This window comes from Petromyzon marinus, chromosome 26 (assembly GCF_048934315.1).
Source record: "Petromyzon marinus isolate PM22_M1 ecotype Great Lakes invasive population chromosome 26, UKy_Petmar_22M1.pri1.0, whole genome shotgun sequence".
In the NCBI taxonomy this organism is placed as follows: Eukaryota; Metazoa; Chordata; class Hyperoartia; order Petromyzontiformes; family Petromyzontidae; genus Petromyzon; species Petromyzon marinus.
This window is the reverse complement of record NC_133692.1, coordinates 6,997,640-7,021,433: the sequence shown is the minus strand read 5'-3', so window position 1 is coordinate 7,021,433 and position 23,794 is coordinate 6,997,640. Positions and strand designations below refer to the sequence as shown.

Here is a 23,794-nt window from a genome sequence, read left to right as displayed (position 1 = left end):
CGATTCCCGTGAGGAGCGGAGCAGTTAAATCGAAGCGTACAAATTTGGTTGTGAAAACTAATCGATTCGTAATTGACGGGGCGGGGTAGTTATATCGGGGCTGGCGCTTTGAACCCAGCCGCCTGAGTTCGAATCTCGGACCACGGCCAAGTTTCACCGCTCGCCCCTCGTCGACGAGCCCCTCGCGATTTGGCGCGCGTCGCCCCCCCCACCACGTTGAGACAACCGGGAACCGCCGGCTGACCTGTGAGCAACGCGCGCTCCCATTGGTCCATGGACCGGGGCCAACGGCCGCCCGCGAGGCGAAGTGACGTCACCTGCCCGGGCAACCCAAACGGCGTTGCCGTGGCAACGAGACGCCAACCGAGAGCGGGGGAGAGGGGGACGGGGAGAGTGGACAGGGAGAGACAGGGAGAGCGGGAGAGAGACAGGGAGAGTGGACAGGAGAGGGGGACAGGGAGAGTGGACAGGAGAGTGGGAGAGAGACAGGGAGAGTGGACAGGGAGAGTGGGAGAGAGACAGGGAGAGACAGGGAGAGTGGACGGGAGAGACAGGGAAAGTGGACGGGGAGAGACAGGGAGAGTGGACGGGAGAGACAGGGAGAGTGGACGGGAGAGACAGGGAGAGTGGACGGGAGAGACAGGGAGAGTGGACGGGAGAGACAGGGAGAGGGGGACAGGGAGAGTGGACGGGAGAGGGACAGGGAGAGTGGACAGGGAGAGTGGACAGGGAGAGACAGGGAGAGTAGACAGGGAGAGTGGACGGGGAAGTGGGAGAGAGACAGTGAGAGACAGGGAGAGTGGACAGGGAGAGTAGACAGGGAGAGTGGACGGGGAAGTGGGAGAGAGACAGGGAGAGTGGACGGGAGAGACAGGGAGAGTGGGAGAGAGACAGGGAGAGACAGGGAGAGTGGACAGGGAGAGTAGACAGGGAGAGTGGACAGGGAGAGTGGACAGGGAGAGACAGGGAGAGTGGACGGGAGAGTGGGAGAGAGACAGGGAGAGTGCACGGGAGAGGGACAGGGATAGTGGAAAGGAATCGACGAGGGGGGGTACTCAGGATCTGAGACCAGGGGACCCCTGAGTATCCAGAACAAGGGAGCTGGAGAAGAAAACCAAGTGGAGGGAATAGGAGTAGAGCTGAGACACAGGGACGCAGAACCACCTCCGATTAGCGCGCTTGGCTACGTACGGTGCGAAAGAAGTTGAGCATACATTACGTACATAGAGAGGAACTGTGCACCGAGACCAACGCAACCAGGGAGAGAGAAGGGAGAATAACGAAGCCGGAGATCTGCGAGAAACGATCTACGATACGAGATCCAGGGTCCAAGAGGAAGGGAGCCAAGATCCAGAGGGAGGAAGCGAATCGGTAATCGAGAGAGACCTTCTGCTGCGGGTGCTGCCCAGAGCTAAGAGACAACGGGATTCAAATCGAAGGACCCCAGGTCGAGGAACCAAGACCGAGGGGTAGGGGACCCGGGGAGAGAGGACCAGGGAGAAGAGACGCAAGGAGCGGGTGTTTGTGAGAGGAGGCGAGGATATCGTTGGGGACAATGGGTGCAGGATCTAGGACCGACGGGCCAAGAAACATCGGGATCTAGGAGCAGGACCGTTTTGTGCGGTCCCCATTCGGACGCCTGCCCCGCGACCTCGGGCGAGGAGAGCTCGGGGAAGACACGAGGAGAGAGACCGGAGTGGCCGAGCAGCGAACGCGGCGACGTGGAGGCTGATTTGAGGGGGTCACGCGTCCACCGGCCTGGGTGAAAGTGCGGCTGGGCAGGCTGAGGCTGGAGCGGAGAGCAGAGTGGCGATGCTGTCCGGCCGGGTCTCGTCGCGTCTGGCGAGCCAGAGAGCCTCAAGCCGACGTGAAGAGGATCCCCGGGCCGCCTGAAGCCCCACGTAGGAGGACGAGGAGGCAGCCAGCGTGCGGTGGGTACAAGAGGAGCCTTGCTGGGGATCTATTGGCGTCACCTGAGCCCATAGAGCTACATGAGTGGGGTACCGCGGTGGCGAGATGTTAACTGCCTCGCCTGGTATACAGGATGGTCGTGGGCTCAATCCCGACCCTGACGCCTGCTGTATATTTGGAGTTTGCGGTGTCTGTCTCTCCCCGTGGTCGCGTGGATTTTTTCTCCGGGTCCTCCGGTTTTCCCCTCCACATTTAGCAACATGCTTTTAGAGTATTTGCCTGCTATGCGTTTGCACTCGATAAGCCACTTCGTTGAGCTATCATTTATGGCCAGATCGCTTCTGAAAAATAGCTACATAGCTCAGTGGGCTTTACCTAGTAAAAAAAGTTTTAGTTTAGAGTATACCATAGTCACATTGATCACATGAATTACAAGGCTCACTTAAATCACGTGGGTGACCCTGTGCCTTTGATTACACTATGTGACACGATTTTTGTTCCTGGGTAGTAAGTGTTATTTTCTAATTGCTTATGCCTCAAAAGTATAGAAAATGGCTATTATTCCCCACGAACTTTGCTTTTGTGAAAATAACCCTTACTACCCAGGAACACAACATGTTTTTTGTTACACAGTGTTATCTGATCGACTCGACTACCTGGCTCATACGGGTCAGTTTGATCACCTAGGCCATATTGTTTAATTGAGACAATTATTGATTGGTTGCATGGGTCACTTAGCTGGCACGAATGACGTGGTGTGCTTATTCACAGGGGCAGTGTGCATCATGGAGAGCTATGAGGAGTTTGTAAGCCAAGCCCTGGCCAGGATCTCCTTCCAAGCGCCGTACGACCCGGTAGAGAGGAGCCCAGGAGAGAGGTGTCTCGGAGAATGGCGTCCAACTCCGACGAAATCGACCGTACAATTCCTGGGGATTCCCATTCTGCCCCCGCTGGTGAGCAGTGCGTGAGCCCAGGGGACCGGTGTACCACTCCAAGCAATACGTTGCATCCCTATCGTTCACACGTGGACACAGTCGTAAAAATAACGTTGAGACTTAATACGTCTTTCTTAAATACAATGTTTAGTTCAGTATAACATTGTTTGACGTGGAGTGCTGGCACATTGGTTTCAAATTTTATTTCGTAAAACCAGGAGAGAACTCAAGAGACCAGGAGAGTCAAATTTGCAAAAGTGACCATCTACTGATGAATTAGATCACTAGTAGATGGCAATGATTACTATGCACGGTCCCAATTGAATAATTTGCGGATCATATTCGAATTTGGCATATTTAGACCCGGACGCCGGAAGACAATGACTTAAACCTACTCTTGTGATTGAGGTCAGCAAATCTTTACGTGCATTGGAGAAGTGGACGGAGCATATATATTTGTTATGGTTATTACATTCACAGTGGTAATCAGAGCAGCCGCTGGAGTCAAACAGTGAACCTCTGCAGCAAGCGGCAATCGCGCTTCGCCTAGGACACGTCACTGGTCCATGAATCATGAACCTCTTCACCTAAGTTCAATTCCTGACCTTGGCTAACATAAGTGGCGAGTGATATATGTAGCAGTCGGTGGCACCCCCTTTACCAACATGCACTGACCGGCATAGTAACGTATGGTCAACCAACCCCTATGACTGACAGTTCATGGGCAATTCCTCAACCAGAAATGGATTGACAATGGGATATAAGTTCATTGAGTCTCATGATTTTTGTATGTGTAATTAACTTTTTGTCGCACCGTATGTAGCCAACTTTACTAATTGGAGGTGTTAATTGGAGGTGTATAAGTTAGGTCCCTTTAAAAATATTTTAAAAATCTATTTTAGTGTATGTACTTTATGTGTATTTTTCACCAAATTTTCTCCAGTTACCTTTGCTAAGGGACAGTGGTGTTTGATCAGGCTATCAATGTGCTTTTAATAAAACTTCCTCCCTGCCTGCCTCAGGGGGGAACCTGTCTGTCCGTCCATGTCTTAATTTGTTCATCTGTCTGTCTGTGTTGGACTCTGACTTCTGATCGAGAAGCTGAGTTCAGAAAGCAGGCACACCATGCGGAACCTTCGAGCTTCAGCCCTCGGCGTTCAGAGACGCAGAACGCGCGATCAGCGGTCGCCCAGGGAGAACGTGGGCAGGGTTTTCATCTCCGCCAAGGTGCAGCTGCTTAGCTTTTACGTAAATGGATCTTTTTCCTGCGTTTGCTATCACAGATTGGTACCCGAATCACTCGGTCACTCAATTGCCACGTGATCAAGTGCAATCAACCTTCATAATCCACCTTCCAGCAGTGCGTCGTCGTAACGGGCAGTCCTATACAATGTGGATGGCCGTTTGTTGGGCAGCTTTGCAGTCGCATGCGGTGGGCATTATGCGCAAACCGAAATGGTGTCGGATCAGCGTGTGCTAAATAAAACATAGCCAATGACCAATCTATTAAGCCTGATCCAAGAAGGTCTAGTGAGCTGTGGCCTATGTAAAGGTGGAACTTATTTGTAGTGGAAATGTAAGGTGGTTTGATATGAATCCCACATCTTGCAGTGGAATTTGCATAGTGAAAGCGCAAGACCATGTATTACATGGATAAAGGTGGCCAGGTGCTCTGATCACTAGTTGCCTCTCATTATTATTGTTGATTTAAAGCTTTCGTGACTGCAGAGATTCATATTGTTGGTTCTTTCGGTAAAGTCACGTAGAAGGGAAACAATAAAATAATAAAAATATAAAACAATAAAATTATCACGACGTTTCGGCTGCAACACAAGCAATCATCATCAGGTGTGAAAACCACAGCAAGATAATTTTTATTGCTGTGGTTTTCACACCTAATGATGATTGCTTGTGTTGCAGTCGAAACGTCGTGATAATGTAATTGTTTTATATTTTTATTATTTTATTGTTTCCCTTCTACGTGACTTTACCGAAAGAACCAAGAATATTATTGTTATTATTATTATTCACTGCTGCATGAAGGTCTCAGCACATTGTCGCATTTCGTCATGTAGCTAAAGAGTCCTCTGAAAAATACCAGACCACTACCATTTCCCGCCATGGGTGGTTGTGTAATCATGCACCAACAATTTATTTATATGGCTAGAGTGTTAATAATGTTGTAATCAGTTCATGGCAATTTTTCTCAACTGTTTTATTATGTTTGCATGTGGGTTGAAATAAACGACCTCCCGGTATACTTGTTTATTTTATTTTTGCCTTTGCAGGAGAACGTCAAATCGCAGAAGAGTAGCCATTTAAACGACGTGGCTTGTGCCAAATACGATGAACGAGCATCGCACGCAGAAGACAGATTGCACACGCACGTCGATAATGAAGAGAAAGAGTCACCTGCGAAGGAAACGTTGCAACAAAGCCACAGAAAACAAAATGAAGATGAGCACCACGACACCTCACCCGCTGAGATCAAACTTAGTTTGAGCCATGAGGAGTCAAAGGACAGAAGGTTAAAACCCACCCAGGACTCGGCCACCGCACGCAGCAGCAACTACAACAACAGCAGTAGAGGCAACAAAGTCGGCAGCAGCAATAGCAACATCAGCAGCAGCACCACTGCAAATTCACAACACAGTTTAAGGCGGCCTCAAACCATATCATTTGCCAAGAACTGGACATGCGAGCCTGGTCGCTCCAACTCGGAGGAGGGGCTGCCCCCGAACAAGCGCAGTGTCTCGCGCTTGAGCTCCAGCAGCAGTGGCTCCAGCAGCTCCTACAGCTGCCTGCCGAGCCCCAAGATGAGCGGCAGCCCCTGTCCTGCCCTCGCGAGTCGTCCCGGCAAGGGCAAGATGCTGCACGGAGACCGCTTTTCTCCACTGAACTGCTCGTACAACGTGGACGAGCCATCGCCCGTGCTGCTAGCCAGTCGCTTGCGGGAAGTGGCGGGCGATGGAGAATCGGGGCGGCCCAGCTCCTGCCGATCTTGCTCGGATGCAGAGGTGAAACGCAGGCTGGAGTTTGGCGGCACTGCGTTGAACGGAGGCAATGATGGTAATGGTATCGGTGGTGGCCGGTGGCCAGTGAGCCAACACAGCAATGGGAATGCACGCGCCCCGCCAACGCAAACAACGCCCAGATCAGGCGAGTGCTGCATTTGTTTAAATATTCGGTGGGTTTATTTAGTTTTGCTTTTCACCTAAAAGGTGTTGCCCTTTGGAGGACTGACTGCGTTTACAGTCGGGGTTTTCTTAACACTGCAGTTTCTGAGCACATGGTGGACAAAAATACTTTCACCCGAATGTTTTTCAGGTTTTAAATGTTCGCTAAAAGGTTTAGCTTAAAAAACATGCAGTCACCTCGTGTGACTGTTCTTTTTGTTGTTATTGATATAATTTGGTTCCAACAGCTTGTTGGATGGAAATATTTGAACGACAGAATTACTTTTACATGTGCACTGCTTGAAGGAAGGCACAACTGACGAAACAAATAACTCTTAATTTATTTAAATGGAAATGCACACGTAAGTGGTGTGTTTCGAGCTATCTGACACACATTTGAGGCTTTGTTAGTTAAAAAAGACTTTAAAGTTATGGAAAGACCATCTGTCATCGTGATCCCGTGACATCACTGCATTGACAAACGACAATAGGACCCGGATCACTTTGATGTTCTATAATGGTGCATTTGACTATACAATTAATGGCTTTTTTCTCATTAAAGAGGCTTTGTACATTACTTGGGTAGAACACCCTGTAAAGCACAGCCCAGGTGCATGTCTATAAGATAAGTGTTGCCGTGTCGACGTCTAGTTGTTGAATTTTAGCTGTTCATATATTAGCAGACCATAGTTTGACCATGTTTATACACGTGGGAGTACATTTTTGACTATCCGCTCATGAGCCTTTTGGGCCCCAGTTTTCAAGCAGCATTTGTTTAAGTAGGTGGTGAAACAGACCCTGATAATTATCTGTGATGTACATGTGCAACCCTTTGCCAGTCCACTGCTAGACGACAGCCTCCCAACACCATGTGGATTGTGGGGGTTATTTAACAGTACTTCACCATGCTGGTCAGTGTGGGTTGGTGAAGGCAGGATGCATACACGTTAGAGCATAGTACAGTTCAATGGATTTTACCGCACTACCTTGTGCTGTCTTTTACATAACCCCACAGTCGATACATAACCAATAATTATAAACAAAACATTTCCAATCAATAAATCGTCTCTGATTAGCAGGGTTGGCCACATACGATACGAAATATGTTCAACATGCGCACATACACCTCGACGGGGCATTGAAATGTGTTGTTGGATCGTGTGCGCGCCGTGTGTGGCCTCAGCCTCAGGGAAGGTCACGTGCGCTGCAACCCCACCATGGAAGCAGGAATCGCTGAGCGCGTGGCCTCACTCGCAGGGAGGCCCCACGCACTCCTCGGCGAGGCTGGAGCCTCCTCCGACCTTCAGGGCCCTCCTGGCCAGGGTACGGAGCGCACGGCGTGCCATGACAGCCACAAATAGGGAGCAATTCAGGAGGGAGCAGGAGGTAGGGAGAAGGTGATTTAAGTATCCGGGGGGTCCATTGCATAAGGCAGTTTAAGTACAACATTCCATTGGCTTCCTAATTCAATCAATGTCAATTCAGGGGATTATTTTCACTTCAGGTATTTTATGCAAGTGACCAGAGGTCTTTTGAAGTGCCAGCGTTAGTGACTGATTTACCACTGTGGAGAAGGTCGAGGTGATCGTTAGGGTTTGGTTCGTTTGTGTGGTTCAGGTTAATATTAGGTTTTGAGTTCATAGGCTAGTTTGAATTGGGCCAAGGCTAAGATTAGAGTCTGCGTATGATGAAGGTTAATGCTAGGTTTATGGCCTGTTTGGCTACTATGATTATGGATAAGAGTAGGGTCAATCTTTGGTTGGCTAGCATGATTATGGTTAGGCCTAGGATTAGGATATAGTTGGCTAGTTCGAGTGCGTTAGCCAAACAAGCAAAATTTTGCAATGATCAGTTCCATGATAATGAAATTACTGTACAGCATGGGACACAGAGCCTCATTCTAATTTATAAACGTTGTATGGCTTATAACAGCTGGTCGGTGTGGTACTTACCAACCCGTTTCATTGACATGCCGAATGCATCGCCATTATTATTATTCAATTACTCTGAAATCACCCATATCATAATCAGCCAAGATCATTCCACTCCTGGATGAAGGCCTCCCCAACCCGCCACCATGGTGCAACAATTCACCCAACACCTGTACGCAATCCGATGTCATTGTTCCACCTAATTCTAATTATTGTTACTTTAATCGATGCAATTGGTGAATTGTTACGTGACTCGCACGCTTACATCTAAATATCTCCCGACCCCCTGGCACGCGACATCGCGTGCCACCGACCGCAGGCCGCCGACAGCCCCGGCTTGCGCCGAGCGATTGAGGTCGTCACTGCCGTCGGGAAAGGATTCCTGACGCGAAGACTCATGCGGACAGAGAAGCTGCAGCACCTGAAGCAGACCGTGCTGGTAACTCATTCAGGGGCAGCAGGGAATGACACGTTCGCACATAAAGCCACCAAATTGTCTGGGAGGCTTAATTGGAACACATGGTGAGCGGACAGCCCCTCCCTCCTTTAGCCCCGCCTAGTTTTACATCGTCACGCCCACTCAACTGCTAGACCCACCCACACAGTGAGATGAGTGGCCTCCTTCAGCTCTCTGATGCTGGTCCTGCCTACTGCTCATAGGCCCTGTCCACTCTGCCAACCTCGCCCATTCCTTAGGTCACCCCGCTTTTTGCATGTGTCATGGGTGGAGGATGAGGCTAGAACATTTTAAACTGGGATATCCCACTTTTTCAAATGTTTTGGGACTGTGGGAAAGCCTTTTCTGAAAGTAGGGCTGTCCCTGCCAAACCAGTGCATTTGGTAGCTCTACATTTTTAGCATTGCGATTACTCTGTAATACAGACGAGGGTTGGTTGATCACACAAATGTTGTGAAACTTTTTTTTCCCGTGGTCGTTGAGGTGCCATACCCAAATACAGCACTCCTGCTAGGAGATGCCACTCAAAGGTCCACAGACAGATTCATGAACCCATTGTACCGCCCGCCATCTAGCCCATCTCACAGCAGCCTAGTAGGTTTGGGAGTTTCACAAATCTTAATGACCCATCATCCCAGTCTCCTCTTATACAGGTATCTTGCTGGCCTGATCTTAACTCATCATCATCATCATCAACTATATTGCCCGGCTCAAAGTTTAAACAATTATAGTCAGTATTCCTTGATGGACTGGAGGAACCCTCACTGCATACGCAGTAGGTAAAAGGCTCATGTGCATCCATCCACAGGATACGACGCAACTTCTGCAGTCGGTGCAGAGGGAAAGCCGGATGAAGAACGGCATCCTCTCCTCCCAAGACGCCACCCTGGAAACCAGACTCAATGCCCAGGTTAACATTGTGCATCAGAAATCGTGATCTCAAGCATTCCCGTGAGAGTCACACTTGGCAGCGTGTGGGCCGACAAAACAAAGGCAGCCCCAAGTTGACCGGGTGGCTCACCTGAGAGCCAGAGCACTGAGCTGGCACCGCTGAGTTCCAGGGTTTTGAATTTGGGTTTCAACTACCTGTGATCACACTTCGTTCTCAGCTATAGCCAGTTCATGGGCTTTGTCTGGTCACCAATGACAGCACAAAACACCCATCAGGTTAAGTTTGGTTTTTCACTGAATTCAGGAGTTCAACCCTGAAAATTAAATTTAAGTTTTTGGCAAACCCTCTTTGCAGGACATTATAAGGTGTGCCCCAAGTATGGATAACGGGGTCTATTGGAGCGACTTCCAAAGTAGTTTTGTGGTGCCATCTTCCAAGCCATTCCCTGCACTACTAGCTGCAGAGTTCCACATGGAAATGTATTCATCTGATGACAATACCATTTGCAAAGTTGTTATGTTATTTGGGAAATATGCAACATTAATGATAAAGACAACTCTCTATTATTCAGAATGGGGTGGGGGATGTCTGGATTAAACAAAACCACGGATGATGAAAAGCATACGTAAATTAGACGATGTAAGCACACCGTTTACTTTCATAGAATGAGGGTGAAGACATAGAATGCATAGTCTGTTTTATTTATTTATAACTGGTTAGCGACTCGCGAATTAGAAGCAGACAAATTACTGAAGCAGCGAGTGCGTAAGAGAGCACAACAGCTTTGCACGGATACCAAAGTCTGTATTTTTCTTTCACCTTTCGCAAGGATGGTTCGTCGGCAAACGTGGATAATCCGCACGACGAGAACCAGGAGTCGTATATATATATTTTAAATATAATAGCAATGTTGAATGTGTCTGGTGTATCTTTCAGCTCCGAGCAGCACTCACGGAGATACACGAGATCTTCCACGGCGCCGCAGGGTCCGTGAGAGCGCGCATTCTGCACAGGGACCGCGAGCTGCAGAAGGAGAGGAGGCTCAGGGAATTGGTAAAAAAAAAATGTTGTCAAGACAATCACTATGAATTATAATGAATGCACAAATATGCATTTATACGTATTTTCATGAAGTGATCATTACATTGAGTCTACGTTTCATAAATGTAAATTGGTTTTCAAATATTCTATGTACATGGTTTGGCCTAATCCACAATAATCAGACAATACATCTCATTCATACAATTATCTCTCTATTTTAAAAATACAATTATTTATTCGCTGTTGATTTTTTTACTCATATTTTCTGCAATGAAGCTCGTGATTATTACGTGATATAACCGAGGTCGCTCTTGCAGAAGAGGCAATGTTGTATGCGTCGCAGTGGATTTAATTAATATCCTGGTTAAATAAAGGACACATACTGAATGATAAGGACTGCGGAGTTTCCAATGCAGGGGAGATGTAGAGGAGACCTTGGGTGAGATGGAAGTGGTGGAATGAAATACGAGGACAGTGGATGTTGACCAGACAAGAATAACAGAAGCACATGGGGAGGGAAAATCAGAACAGTCTATGGGTGTCTGTGGAAGTGTATTGATCTCTATACAAGTAGAGTACATGGATTGTGTAAGTGTATGTGAGTGTATGGGTTTGTAAGTGAATGACTCTCTATGGAAGTAGGTATGGATCATGGAACTGTATGAAAATCTACGAGTCTCTTTTAAGTGTATGTGAGGCTATAGGTCTCTAAGGATAGTCGATGTGATTAGAAAATACACAATAGAAGTACGTGGAAAAAGACAATCATAAGAATCTATGGGTCTGTGTAAATCTAACTATGCAACTCTATGGATCATGTAAGTGCATGTGATTCTATGGGTCGCTGTGTAAGTATTCATGCAATAATGGAGTTCCTGCCTTCAAAAAGAAAGCAAGTCTATACTCTATACCTGTTTCCATAAAGTAAGAACTTAACCAAAATGTAATCATGTAAGTTGAGCAACTCGGCATTTTCCAAAACAGAATTCTTTATGTATTTGCAGTCACCAGTTCCTAACTGCAATTATAATTCTAATAATTTACAGCGCTCGTCAATCGATTGCTGGGTGAGGACCTTCCCATGTCATGTCAGTCATGGGAGTTGTTTGACCATACTTCACTATGCTGGTGGTCAGGGGGGTGGGGGACCAGGACCATTTCAAACAGATATGACTTGCTACCGATATCAGCTTGAGTTGCGAGTCAAACTCAGTTTGCCGGGTTCATAGCGCAGTGCGCCAAGCATTGTGCCACCACTCTACCCAAACAACGTTGACAAAATCTCAATGACTAATACAATTAATCTTGTTGGCGAATAGTACACCTTGTTTGTAAGAACATAAAAATATATATATATATCTGCCCGATACATTTTCCAAACAATTTGAACAGACGGAACTTTTCTAATGCTCTATGTGGACTTGAAACTGGGTAACTGACTTCTGGCGAAAACATGCGGCATCGACAGCCTTGAGGCGTTATGGGAGACGCGTGGACGCACGCCGGCATTTCTGTTGGTCCACAGCACGTGGGCGACCGGATTTGTTGAGCTTTCGCAGATGGCTAAGACTTTCTCCTCTTGTAGGAAAAGGGCAAAGGTCAACTCAGCAAGGGGCCAGCCTCGCAGAGGCCACCACTCGAGAGGAGCCGCCAACAGACGTGAGTGTCACACCGCAGGGCAGTTCCATGAATTCAGATGTACATTTCGGACGATGTTAACGAGGCGAGTAACAATGTGCATAATCGTGAAGCGAGTTGCCTTTTACTTGGGCGGTGTGAAAATCAGTTAGGACAATAATTCAGATAGCAATAACGTATCCACATTTGTTATGACGAGAACTTGAGGCAATATCAGTATAAAACGATTTAGGTGTGTGCTGTGTAGCTCTCGATTAATTTTCAGGTTGTGCCGCTCATCAGATACCTCCAGTATGTTTTCTGTTTGGCACGTCGGATTATTCACTCCACGTGCTGGGAACGTCTTTGGGAACTTAAAGTGTGTTCAAGCTACCCCGCTTTTTGCTCCGAGTGTGTGGAGCGAAACGTCGGGCATCATGCCGGTGCAACTCGAAGTCTGCATTAATGTGAGTTTTCTGTTGCTGTTATATTACATCAGGAAACCTGTTGTGAGCAGACCTACGAAACCCGCCACTGCCAATCAACAAAAGTACGAATCGCTTGCATGTCACGTCGCTCCTGTCACAGCTCTATAAATATGAATTAGATCATGTTTAAAAGCCATTCCTTCAGAGGAAGTTTTTAATGTAAAGTTGTCCTCATTGCTCATGAACAAGGTACAATCCTTTTGTACATCCACTGATGGATAAAGGCATTTCCACACCGTGCAGGTCAAATAGGTTATTAGAGCACACTTCACCACGCTGGTCAGTGTAGGGTGGTGAATATGGGAAGCATAGATGTGGGAACATATAAGTAGCGTACAACAATATAATTTTATGTTATAGCCTGTGCTGTCCAACACAAAGTCCCTCAGGCTATAGCAAACTGTGATGCTTTCAGTGGTCACACATCCAAGCACTATCCAGGATCAACCCCGCTTAGATTCTGAAATAATGTAATTTCATATCTATACTCTTTGGTTCTTTCGGTAAAGTCACGTAGAAAGAAAATAAATTAAATTAAATACGTTTCGATTGCAACACAAGCAATCGTCATCAGGTAGAACTAAATTTGAGAGAGAGACAAAACAGACACAGAGACACACAACATAGCTTCAAATAAAGTTTAATATCTATAGTTAATAGTTTACGATGTATAGTTGATTGTTGACATTCATCCTTTATGTATTGTACTGCGTTTGACAATATAAAAGAAACGTTGAGTCACAATGAGCTGCAATTTATTGTATTTTTAAATAATAGTATACATCCAGTTCGAATAATTACTATACATCCAAAACATTGTATTTTTGTTACACGAAGATTCGTCTCTCAAAAAGAAATAAAAATGCAAAAAATCAGACCCCTCTTGGCATGACTGCTGCTTGACAAAGCACCATTATCATGCACTCGACAAAGCCATGCCCCAACACTTGAAGGGCAAGTGCAGAACATCTGCTGCACAAGTTCAGTTAAGAATGAGTCAGCCGTTATCACGTTTGACCCTAAGAAGAAGCAAACGGGCCCATACGCATCACCGCACACGATCAGCGGTGCACGAGTTACCTACACCACTTCAATATTCGACGACAACCCGAAGCTGTGTGCTGCTGTGTTGTTAAATTTGCATTCTCACATAAGCAAGGTCTTTCAGCACACAGCAGCTGAGCATTACTTCTGGATGTCCATTTCGGACACTGGGTACTCAGTCGCACGACATGACGTTGATAGCGAAATGGGAATACAATTGTGGAAACATTACATGTAAAGGAGTATATACATATATTTTTTATGTTGTTTTCCACGCAGGGTGGTCCGGGGAAGAAGTGGAGAAAGGAGACCAAATACGGGCATTTCCAGAATGCGCAACTTCGTTTACTGAAAATCATCTCGCACCGCACACCTCCCTTGAGTCTGGATACAGACATTGCGGAAATAGCGAAGGCACGACACCATCAGCCTGTTTACAACACAAGACAACATAGGTGTAAATGCAACACACCTCAATATTCTGTACAGAAACAGAGGACATGTTTATTACAGGGAAGCAAATCGGCCATAGAAGAAAAACAAGGCACCGAGATTGGACTTGAATGGGGGCAGGCAGTTGATACCACAATAAACTTCAGGGAGTTCCAGACGATGGGCACAACGGAGAGAATAAGCGACTTCCAACTGAGTGAATGTTGACTGGGGGCTTCGACAGAAAACGTTGACACTCGAACCAACACCGAGCACCAGCCTGCGTGCCCATAGGATATCTACATGACTTTAGGCCAGCTGCTCAAAGAGAATGCACATTTTGTCAGCCGTGTAGGCCCGTTGCCACGTTCACCTTTCAACTGCACGACAGTAATCACTCATCCGGCAATCCCTACACGCACACAAACACAGCATCGGTGAGTTTAACACGTAGGCTTTCGCGACCGATATTATTCATTAAGGTGTTTGGGTTAGATTGCGTGAATGTCGTAAATCTTGTCGGTTGACTCTCCAACACATTAGTGTGTTAAAGTAGTAATTGGCACGTTTTGTTCAGGTGACAAAGCTTACTAATTGGCAGTCAGGTGGTGGTGGTTTAATGACACATTTACATTTACGCGATCTAACCTAAAAACCTTTATGGACAGCATCGCTTGCGTCAACCTCAAAAATGCAGAACCTCTGCAGCACAGCTAGAATCAACAGACGTTAATATTTTCAGCAGCACCAGTGAATAACACGGCTAAAACGGGTACATGTACATATTTTGTATTTTATTCACACAGCCTCAATTCGTGTCGATTCCATTCGAAGCACCTTCATCCTTGAGAGTTGCTATCATTATGCAAAGTCATCGTGCCAGTATCCGATTCCTTGTAAAGCAACAAAATGTTGTTGCATTGTGCCCACCCAAAACTGGAGCGCCGCCTTTAGCTCCAAAGCCAAAATGTGCCTGTTGTGTTCATTAACTAGGTTACCATCCCTGATGTGTACGTAGATTAAAATAAAAAAAAAACTATATTTATTACACGATGGCCCTTCTGAATTTTCTTGTTTTACTATTGAAATAAAATATACACATACAAGCGGGCATGTCATATGCGTGAGATAACATTGGTTTTATAAATTCAAATGCAGGCCTGTAGCACAGTAATTGTGGGACAGTGGCGAGATGTTAACTACCTCGATTGGTATATAGGTCGTGGGTTCGATCCAAACCCTGACGCCTGTATATTTGGAGTTTGCACATTCTCCCTGTGGTCGCGTGGCATTTTTTTCTATGGGTCCTCCAATTATTTCTTTCACATTTAGAATCCGTGTTTAGAGCAGTGGTTCTTAACCTTTACTGCACCCATATGGTTCTCAATCGTAAAAAAATGTATGTTAATAAATATAGGTTTGATGAAACAAACTTAGTGCCCGAGCTTAATTTGTGTTTCGATGATTTACCTTCTAAAACAATCTGGCCATGTCTCGCACCCGCAGGGGGTGTGTGCACTCCAGGTTAAGAACCACTGGTTCAGAGTATTTGGCTGCGATATATTTCCACATGATAAGCCACTTCGTTCAGCAATCATTTGTGGCCAGGTCACTTCTGAAAAAGAGCAATATAGCTCAGTGGGCCTTACCTGGTGAAATCAAAAGTTCAGTATTTAGTTGAATTTTATTAAAGCTCCCAACTAATTGGATCAGAAAGTTAGAAAGGTTGGGGTGGAACAGCCCTGTTCTATTGGCAAGACTAAGCCCGTGCAAGACACCACCTCAAAGTATTCTCGATATAGTTGTTTTTAGAGACCTCTAAAAATGTCATTAAGCTCATAAATTTGACAGCCGCATCTCCATGATGCACTGCAACGTTACGTGCCAAGCAGTCCCAGTTTAGTATAAGCTATGACTATTGGTGGACTGTTCCAAAATTAATGTTTTGATAACATTCACTTCAACATTAATAACATAACAAGCTGTTGATTAGCTAAATTGTATTCATGTAAATAACAGGGCTCTGTTAAGCAAACATATACCAGGCCACCCCACACATGAATTATCCCCGTATTTCAAGGACATGTTAAAATCACACATGTGCAAGACGGTAGTATCTCAACATTGCCCTACAACACTTCCTATAACGCTCTTCTGGTACTTTCCTCCCATTGTTGAACTTTGGAATTCATCCTAATGTCTCTTCTCCTAAGTTTATAGAATCAATGTAAGAAACGTATTCTTATCTGCTTCACCTTCAGTAGTGGTGTTTTGTTGCTGGCCACTTGGCTCTGTGCTCAGCAACCGTTACTTAAAAAAAAAATGGCCAGGAGATGGGCAAGGAGATGGCCCAGTAAACAACAGACTACACCCATCTGTGCAGAGCTCCTGGTGTTATCCAATTGTGTACGTGGCGGATTTTCGTTGGGTACTCTGATTTTCTTGGGAGTACCGACAACCCACAATCATCAAGTGGACGGCTGCAATGATTTCTAAATTAAACTAATTTCTTCAGAACTCCTTTTTGGGTTTAGTTTGTTGTCCTTCCCCCACACCTCCGATTAGCACGGTTGGCTAGTCACAGTGCGAAAGAAGTTCAACGTACACACAGCTGAGAGTTCAAAGTAAAAAAATTCATTAATACCAACTTTTTTTTCTCTTGAATAAAAACTAAAATCGCAAGTGACGGCAGCTCACTCCAATTTGAGCGAGCGGCTCATCGCCTTGTCGATAAAAAACGTCTTCTTAGCACTGGCGTCGGCCTGAAAGCCGAGACCGACGCCGCGCTGCTGATAATTCTTGCGCTGCAAGGCATGCTGGAACTGGGACTCTAGCGCCGAGTTCAGCCGGTTCTCGCTCTCGCCGCCAAGCGCCATGTTTGCCCTGCCGCTCGTGCCCGGTCCGGACTCCAACTCGGACCCGGAGTGTCCGGAGCTTTTCTTGAAGCCGCCCATGAGCCGCAGGAACTTGTTCTGCTTCGTGGCGTCACCGAGACAGGCAGTGTCCCACTGGCCAAACTGCGTGGCTCTGGCCTGTGTTGTTGCACAGAAAGAGAACAGGTAACTCAAGTCACATTGTTACGCTTGTTTACCCAGGAAACACTGACTTTTTCAGCAGGGTTGTGCCAAAGCCTTCGCAGTAGGGGGCGACGATTGCTCTGTATAATCCAAATGAGTACATTTGCGGGTCATTTTTTTAGTTGAAAAATTTGGACCATGACGATGGTACATCATGGACTACTCTTACGAACTAGCCTTTTGCCCTTCCAAGGTGTATTGCAGTAAATCTGAAATTTGCAAGCGAAAAGCAAACCGCGACGTGATATATTCATTGCATTAATGCGTGTGCACTTTGTAAGGGCGCGGTGACACAAACCTATTTAATTTTAAGGTTATAATCCCTTGTTTATCATGACGTCCTTTTTACTTTGATGTCTCAATAGCGTTATGGAGATCGCGTGACGTGAGGGTTCTGGCTTTGTAGTGAGGGTTGTAAGTTGACGCCGAGGAGGGGGGAGGAGGCGCCTTGCCCCCCCATGTGGAGTGACGTCATCCGCTAATTATTATGAATGGGGGGGGGGGTGTCAATTTGGAGGATGTCACCTTATAATGATTATTAATGAGGGGGGCTGTTTGATGTGGAGTGACGTCACTTGCTCATGATTATTAATGAGGGTGCTCCATGTGGAGTGACATCACCTGCTCATGATCATTAATGAGGGGGGGGATCCATGTGGAGGACGTCACCTGCTCATGATTATTAATGAGGGGGGCTGGTCGATGTGGAGTGACGTCACGAGCATTAAGGACAGACATTCCTGGGTGATTATAGTAGGTATGACATCATAGCATGGTTAACACCCACTGTAATGCAAACAGGTATTTTTAAGGTTAATACACCTGCAATATTAATTAGGGCAGCCGCTGGATTCTGCTGCACATGACAACTAGGCCATGCTATTATGATCATCATACAAGTGGCCAGTTGGCTCGGTGGGAGAGCGAACAGCTCGCAGTTGGAAGGTCGCGCGTTTAAATCCTGGTTGGGGTCGACTCAGCCTATCATCCCTTGCGGAGAAGTCAAGGTTAGAAAAACTCGCCCCTACTAAAAAAAAATGGAATTTCCACCATAGGCTCAGGCTCGAAACGGGAGATGAGTCTCACTTCAACGGTCATTTGAGCAACAACAAAAAATACCACTTCATAACTTTTGAAAGATACTATCATTCTGCTTATAACTCAAAAGTATTTTTTTAAAAAATCAGTATCCCTGAAACTATACAACCACGGTGTGTGTGATTAGAACCGTTTGTTATTGAAGACGCCGTCAAACTTTGAGAACAGAATCCATTGCAAATCAGTGGCTCCCACGGTGATACACTCATGCCATGGGCAAATCACGTGCCAAGGGAAACCCCTGGCTATGGACCCCGCTCGTCTGCCACGGTGCCTCACCTTGCTGGAGACTCCGCCGTCGCCGTCACCGCCGCCACTGTCACCACCACTGTCATCGCGGCTCTTGTTCGTGCCCAGAGACACTTTTCCCGTCATGATGTCGACCTGCGTCTGCAAGGCCACTCTTCTGGCCTACGCTCGAGAGCATTCGTGAAGACAAATCACATCAGAAAAGGATTAGTTTCTTTAATAGGCACCATTATTCATCATGTCTTTTATGTAATTGCTGGATGGAAGCCCTCTATAATAGCCTCGCGTATGCTGGCAATGTGTTCAGCAGCTAAATGCCAATGTTGAGGTCCGATAGCCAAGACGAGAGGACTTCAGGAGAGTTTGTATCGTTCTTCTATTTCTCCGTTAAAGCAGTGCATACTACAGTGGTTTATGTATGGTCCATAGTTTGGGTTGCATGGTGACAGTGGCACTGTGGTTTGTCTTTAATTTTCCATTCATCAAGGAGATGTGCACATCAGCCTGTTGATGTTCCGATGCGGTTGGGGGTTCCACCACTGTCTTATAGGAGGTATGTCAAAACCAAGAGTTGAAATGTTTGGGTCTCGACTAAGGTATTTATTCTAGACATCCGCATTGTTCCACTCCGAGGCCCATTGAGTTTGAGCAGCGTTCAATCACCTCGAGGGCTTATGTTATGCCCCGACGCACCCCCTCGACCTCTCCGCACCACTGAACACACCCCTACTCCCAGCGGCACATGGCCTACACGTACGATTAAACAAATAATTTAGTGATGCTGCGTTAGCAGTGGTGAAAAAACATAAATAACGATACCTAACACATCCATCAATAGAAGGAAAAGTATATAATAGGCGACGTGTTGGACAATGACCCTTGTTCAAAGCACATAGAGAGACCAGATTGATAACGATCATATAATTTTTATTTTAAGGCAGTGATAACACTGCACCGAGTTTTTTTTACATGTAGTATGATGCATACACATCTCTTGAAATGCCACCAATGTAAACTTAAAAAAATATATATATTAAAAAAACTATAAATTATTTTTATTTTATCAAGGCCCACTGAGCTATATAGCTCTTTTTCAGAAGCGACCTGGCTCCAGATAACAGCTCAACGAAGTGCCTTATCACGTGCAAATGTAGTATTGTAGCCAAATATTGTTAACGCATGTTTATAAATGTGGAGGGGAAAACCGGAGAACTCGGAGAAAAATCCACTCGAGCACGGGGAGAACATGCACTCCAAATATACAGGTGTCAGGGTCGGGATCGAACGCACGACCTGTATACCAGGTGAGGTAGTTAACATGTCACGACCGTGTAAGGGATACATTTGGGGGGGGGGGAAGGTATTTTTTAAAATAGCAATGCAGAGAAATTGTGAGGCATTCAGGCAGATTTCACCGAGCAGAATCCTCACCAAATCAAATTTCTCCTCTTCAACATTCCCGGGTTTTATTGCGACGAGCTTTACGTCACTGTCTACGACCCATCCCTTGAGATTCTTCAGCATCTGGAAAGGATGGTGTTAAACAATTTGCAACATAATTATTAAATCATAATAATTATAAATCATAATAGGAATGCAGAGAATCATAGTAGTGGTATGATGCATACGCAAATAACAGAGTTTTAAAAATAAATCAGTGGCACATTGGTCAAGAGATTATGCGTGTGGTGGGGTAAAGTGTGGGTACTGCAGCCTCTTTCAAGACGTCTGGCCAGTGTGGAAGAGGCTGCGAAATTCCGACTAGAGGGCCGTTCTAGAGCTCTCTAAAGTGGAGGCCCCTTCCACCAGTAGTGGTGTGGGCAAGCAATGGCAGGGCTGCACCTTTAACCTGTAACTTACATTAGCCAGACCACAACTGCCCCAAAAACCTTGCTTCAAATAACATTAACTCAAAATATATTTAAATGAATACTGACAATCACCCCAACATTTTACCGTCAAGAAGTAACGTATAAAATCCTTTCTGTGTCCCTGAGCGATGCTCAATTATTCCAAAGTGGGAATGAATAATTAAGGATGCTTGTAAGTTTGATTATTTAGTTTGCCAACTGCCATTAAAAATCAGGGGCTTTTTAACACAATACAGCACTTACACTCCTCCCAGTTTCTCCTTGATCTCTCTGACTGCCGTCCATCTGCTTATTCTCTGCCAAATTATCAGGGACATTGGGCTTCTTCCTGCCGCCAGCCTTTGCGCGCTTCGTCCCTTTGGATCTGGTCCCTGCTCGACATTCGTTGCTGCTCCCTGATGCAGCTGGCGAGATGCTGCCGGCTTTCCTTGGGATTTTGCGCTCGTTGGGTTCACACGGAGCTTCACCGTCCAAAGCACCAACAGGCGATTGTTTTTTCTTGCCCCTTGTCTTTGGCTGGTGCTCATGGGCCACAAGCAATTTGTCGTCTTTTCCCGCGACATCCACGTCCGTGTTGGTGTCCTTCGTTTTGCGCTTTTTTGATTTCTGTGCCTTGACGTCAGCCTTACGCGCCGCATCGTCACGTTCAATTGTTTTTCTTTTGTTCTTTTTCTTACGTTGCTCGAGATTGTCTGCGCAATCGTCGGAATTGGGCTGAAGTTGACCCTTTTCCTTTTTTTTCTTCCGTTTGACAGTGTCACTATTTTCATCCGAGCAATGGTGGGCATTATCAGCATGATTAGCTTCAGACTGCACATCATCTCCTTGATCCATAATATCTAATTCCTTCTGGTTATGACCCTCACTTTCAGACTTTGACCTTTTCTTTCGCTTACACACCACTGCCTTTTTAACACCATTTGTGTTTTCATCTTTCCCTGTATCCTCATGTGTGTCTGAGAGACCATGTGAGTCATTGGTTGTTTCACTGTCACCCAATTTTTTCCGCTTCTTTTTCTTTTTAGTTTCTTGACGCTTTGGATCCTCTAATGATGCATCGTCACCTCCACTCTGGTCCTCAATTTCCTTAGTTTTTTTCTTATTTTTGAATGCCCCCTGTTCCACGACATCTGCACAGTCGGCCAGTTCGATGCTTTTGTTCTTTTTTTTCTTTTTCCCTTTCTTCATCACCGGATCAAGCGTCTCTTCATCGGCCTTGTTATCGTCGTGCTTTCGTTTTCTTGTCAACGTCTCATCGGACACCTCCTCCTCGTGCTGCCGCCTCTTCTTACACTTCTTTTTTGACATTCTCAATTCAGGCACGCCATCTTCACAACACTCGGCTTGATATTCCAACTCTTCCGTAATGTTTCCCTCACCTTCGCAAGCATCTTTTTGTTGCGGAGCTTTGGAAGTTCGACTCTTTTTTCTTGCGCCTTTACACTGCAAAGCTTCAGCAGAGATGTCATCACCATCTCGACACTTCTCTTTCCTTTTCTTGATTTTCTTTACTCGATCCCATACTTCTTTTTTGGAGGAATCTTTTACTTTACCAGCCATGTTTCTGCATGCCCTAACTGCAACACACACCATATTGCAAATACAATGCATTAACAGTGTTCGGACAATGACTCCACCACCGCCCAGTAACTCTTCCTCCAACTCATATTGGCGTAGAGGCTCACAAGGCCACTTGTGTTGTGGTCGAAACGTCGTGATTTTTGTTGTTTTATTTTTTACCTACGTGACTTTACCGAATAGAACCAAAGAGTATGGCTCAGCAACATCGTTGGGTGTTCACAACTGGAACTCATAATGGCTTGTTAAAAACGCTCACGGCTGTTCTTTGAATTTATGTGGCACATGGTCCATGATTTGAGCCACAGTAGTGGCACGCGACAATCTGCTCTTGAAAATAAAATCCATTGGTTGTACTTTATCATACGTGTGGATGCTCAGAACTACCAAGAGATGAGAACTTCCGAATGTCATGTTAAAATGGGGGAAGCTTCATATTTTAAAGGTGTAACTTAAAGTACAACATTCAACCAGTAAGTTGGACAAACCATTTCAACAAACGTGACCAAACTATATATTGCACACTAGCTTTGCTACCGGGCTTCGCCCGGGACTTGGATTCTTACTTGATTTGGAGCTTTCGTTACTGTAGGAATTACTCTTTGGTTCTTTCGGTAAAGTCACCGAGTCATGGATTAATACACAGCCTACGCGGAGGGTGGGGGGGATATAGCCTCATGAACGAATCTCTCATGGCAGCCAGATGGCTTGCAATGAACCTCTGTCTTGGAGAAGTCAATGTCATGTGAGCCTACTGAATTATAATAGTGATCTGCCACGGCCGAGGTGTTGGTCCTACCGTGTTTAAGGTCTGCTTTGTGTTCACGAATGCGGTCCGAGACATGTCGTTTGGTTTCTCCAATGTTTCCCTTCTACGTGACTTTACCGAAAGAACCAAGAATATGAATCCCTGCAGTCACGAAAGCTTTAAATAAAAAAATAACTCAACATCCGTCTATAAAACAGCCTTAAATGACAACATACCAGGCGACGCTTCGGGCAATGACCCTTAATGCACACCACAAATAGAACGGCCTGAGAGATGGGAGGAGATAAGAGTTGGAGGCTGTACTTTTTACCATGCGGCCTGGTGTCTTTGTTTTATGTTTTCTGATTTGCAGTTTTACATTGGCAGATAAAGTTACCGAATACTATTCATGACGTGCGCTGCCCCAGACAACTTAATCAATGACAACGTACTTCCCTCTTTCAGTGTATCAATACAGCAACATAATCGATTGCGGTAGTACTGTTGTAATAATTTGAATATAGTAATGAGAAATCAAAAATAATACTAACAGCCCAGGTAATGGAGTTGGATTCTAAGGGCACGGCTAACATCAGTGGTGAATTATCCAAACCAGTATCCTGACCTTCTGCGCTGACAAGCGTGATGCTCAAACCCCCCCATCACCAATGCGGCATTGGAAGGTATTAATCCCAACAGTTGATTGACAAATACATGTAGCCTTAAATATATTACGCCAGTAGAGTGAACGCAAATACAATCCCACACTTACACAAGTACTGCACTGTACACGTGTTCAAAGGCCTACTGAAAACGTATGGCATTAAACACACGTATACAATTGTTTAAAATCTACAAATCAATAAAGCGGTTACAATTAATAAAGTAACTCACTTAGAATATCGGTACAAATGCACACTTACGTCTGTTGAAGTTGTTTTTTTTTACAACTTTCAATCACGAAACATCCACACGTGGCCAGAACATCACACACCCGTCTATCCGAGCACGGCCGCACCTTCAGATTCCGTAGCGATAAAGGGGCGCGTCGCCTCACGGCCAGCGCCTCCGATTGGGCGCGCTTGCACCACGTGGCCCAAACCAAACCCAATCGGCAGAGAGGAGCCGCCTATTCGCTCTAGGAATTCAAACGCATCACGTGACTAGGCCCCGAGACGAACTGGTGTGGGGGAGAGGCGAGGGGGATGGTGAGTGTGGGGGGGGCTGATGACGTCACCCCTAGCGGCCT

General features: G+C 45.9%; 2 protein-coding genes across 4 annotated transcripts; one reads left to right on the top strand and one right to left on the bottom strand.

Moving 5' to 3' along the window:
- The first annotated feature begins 311 nt into the window (after nt 1-311).
- Nucleotides 312-14,979, top strand: CCP110 (centriolar coiled-coil protein 110). Its single transcript, XM_032961223.2, has 11 exons — nt 312-1,931; nt 2,683-2,864; nt 3,948-4,073; nt 5,135-6,005; nt 7,206-7,345; nt 8,273-8,392; nt 9,219-9,320; nt 10,239-10,355; nt 11,929-12,002; nt 12,460-12,510; nt 13,772-14,979. Exons 2-11 carry the CDS (start codon nt 2,697-2,699, stop codon nt 13,842-13,844), a joined length of 1,842 nt encoding a protein of 613 aa, XP_032817114.2. The 5' UTR covers nt 312-1,931; nt 2,683-2,696; the 3' UTR covers nt 13,845-14,979.
- Nucleotides 13,073-23,756, bottom strand: KNOP1 (lysine rich nucleolar protein 1). 3 transcript variants are annotated; one of them, XM_032961220.2, is made up of 5 exons: nt 23,564-23,756; nt 20,463-21,796; nt 19,780-19,872; nt 18,379-18,510; nt 13,073-16,956 (listed from the first exon to the last, which is right to left on the bottom strand). In XM_032961220.2, the coding sequence occupies exons 2-5, from the start codon at nt 21,777-21,779 to the stop codon at nt 16,618-16,620; spliced, it is 1,881 nt and encodes a 626-aa protein (XP_032817111.2). In that variant the 5' UTR covers nt 21,780-21,796; nt 23,564-23,756; the 3' UTR covers nt 13,073-16,617. The 3 variants fall into 3 exon arrangements, with proteins under 3 accessions (XP_032817111.2, XP_032817109.2, XP_032817110.2); XM_032961218.2 differs by having other exon boundaries at nt 23,469-23,726; XM_032961219.2 differs by having other exon boundaries at nt 23,540-23,726.
- Between the last annotated feature and the right edge of the window lie 38 nt (nt 23,757-23,794).

Coding starts and splice junctions, on each gene's coding strand:
- KNOP1 (XM_032961220.2), bottom strand. CDS start 21,779: ATGGCTGGTAAAGTAAAAGATTCCTCCAAAAAAGAAGTATGGGATCGA. Junction 18,511..19,779: donor AAGAGGAGAAATTTGATTTG/GTGAGGATTCTG, acceptor TCTCGAGCGTAG/GCCAGAAGAGTGGCCTTGCA. Junction 16,957..18,378: donor ACGGCGGAGTCTCCAGCAAG/GTGAGGCACCGT, acceptor GCAACAACACAG/GCCAGAGCCACGCAGTTTGG.
- CCP110 (XM_032961223.2), top strand. CDS start 2,697: ATGGAGAGCTATGAGGAGTTTGTAAGCCAAGCCCTGGCCAGGATCTCC. Junction 7,346..8,272: donor TCAGGGCCCTCCTGGCCAGG/GTACGGAGCGCA, acceptor CACCGACCGCAG/GCCGCCGACAGCCCCGGCTT. Junction 12,003..12,459: donor GAGAGGAGCCGCCAACAGAC/GTGAGTGTCACA, acceptor ATATTACATCAG/GAAACCTGTTGTGAGCAGAC.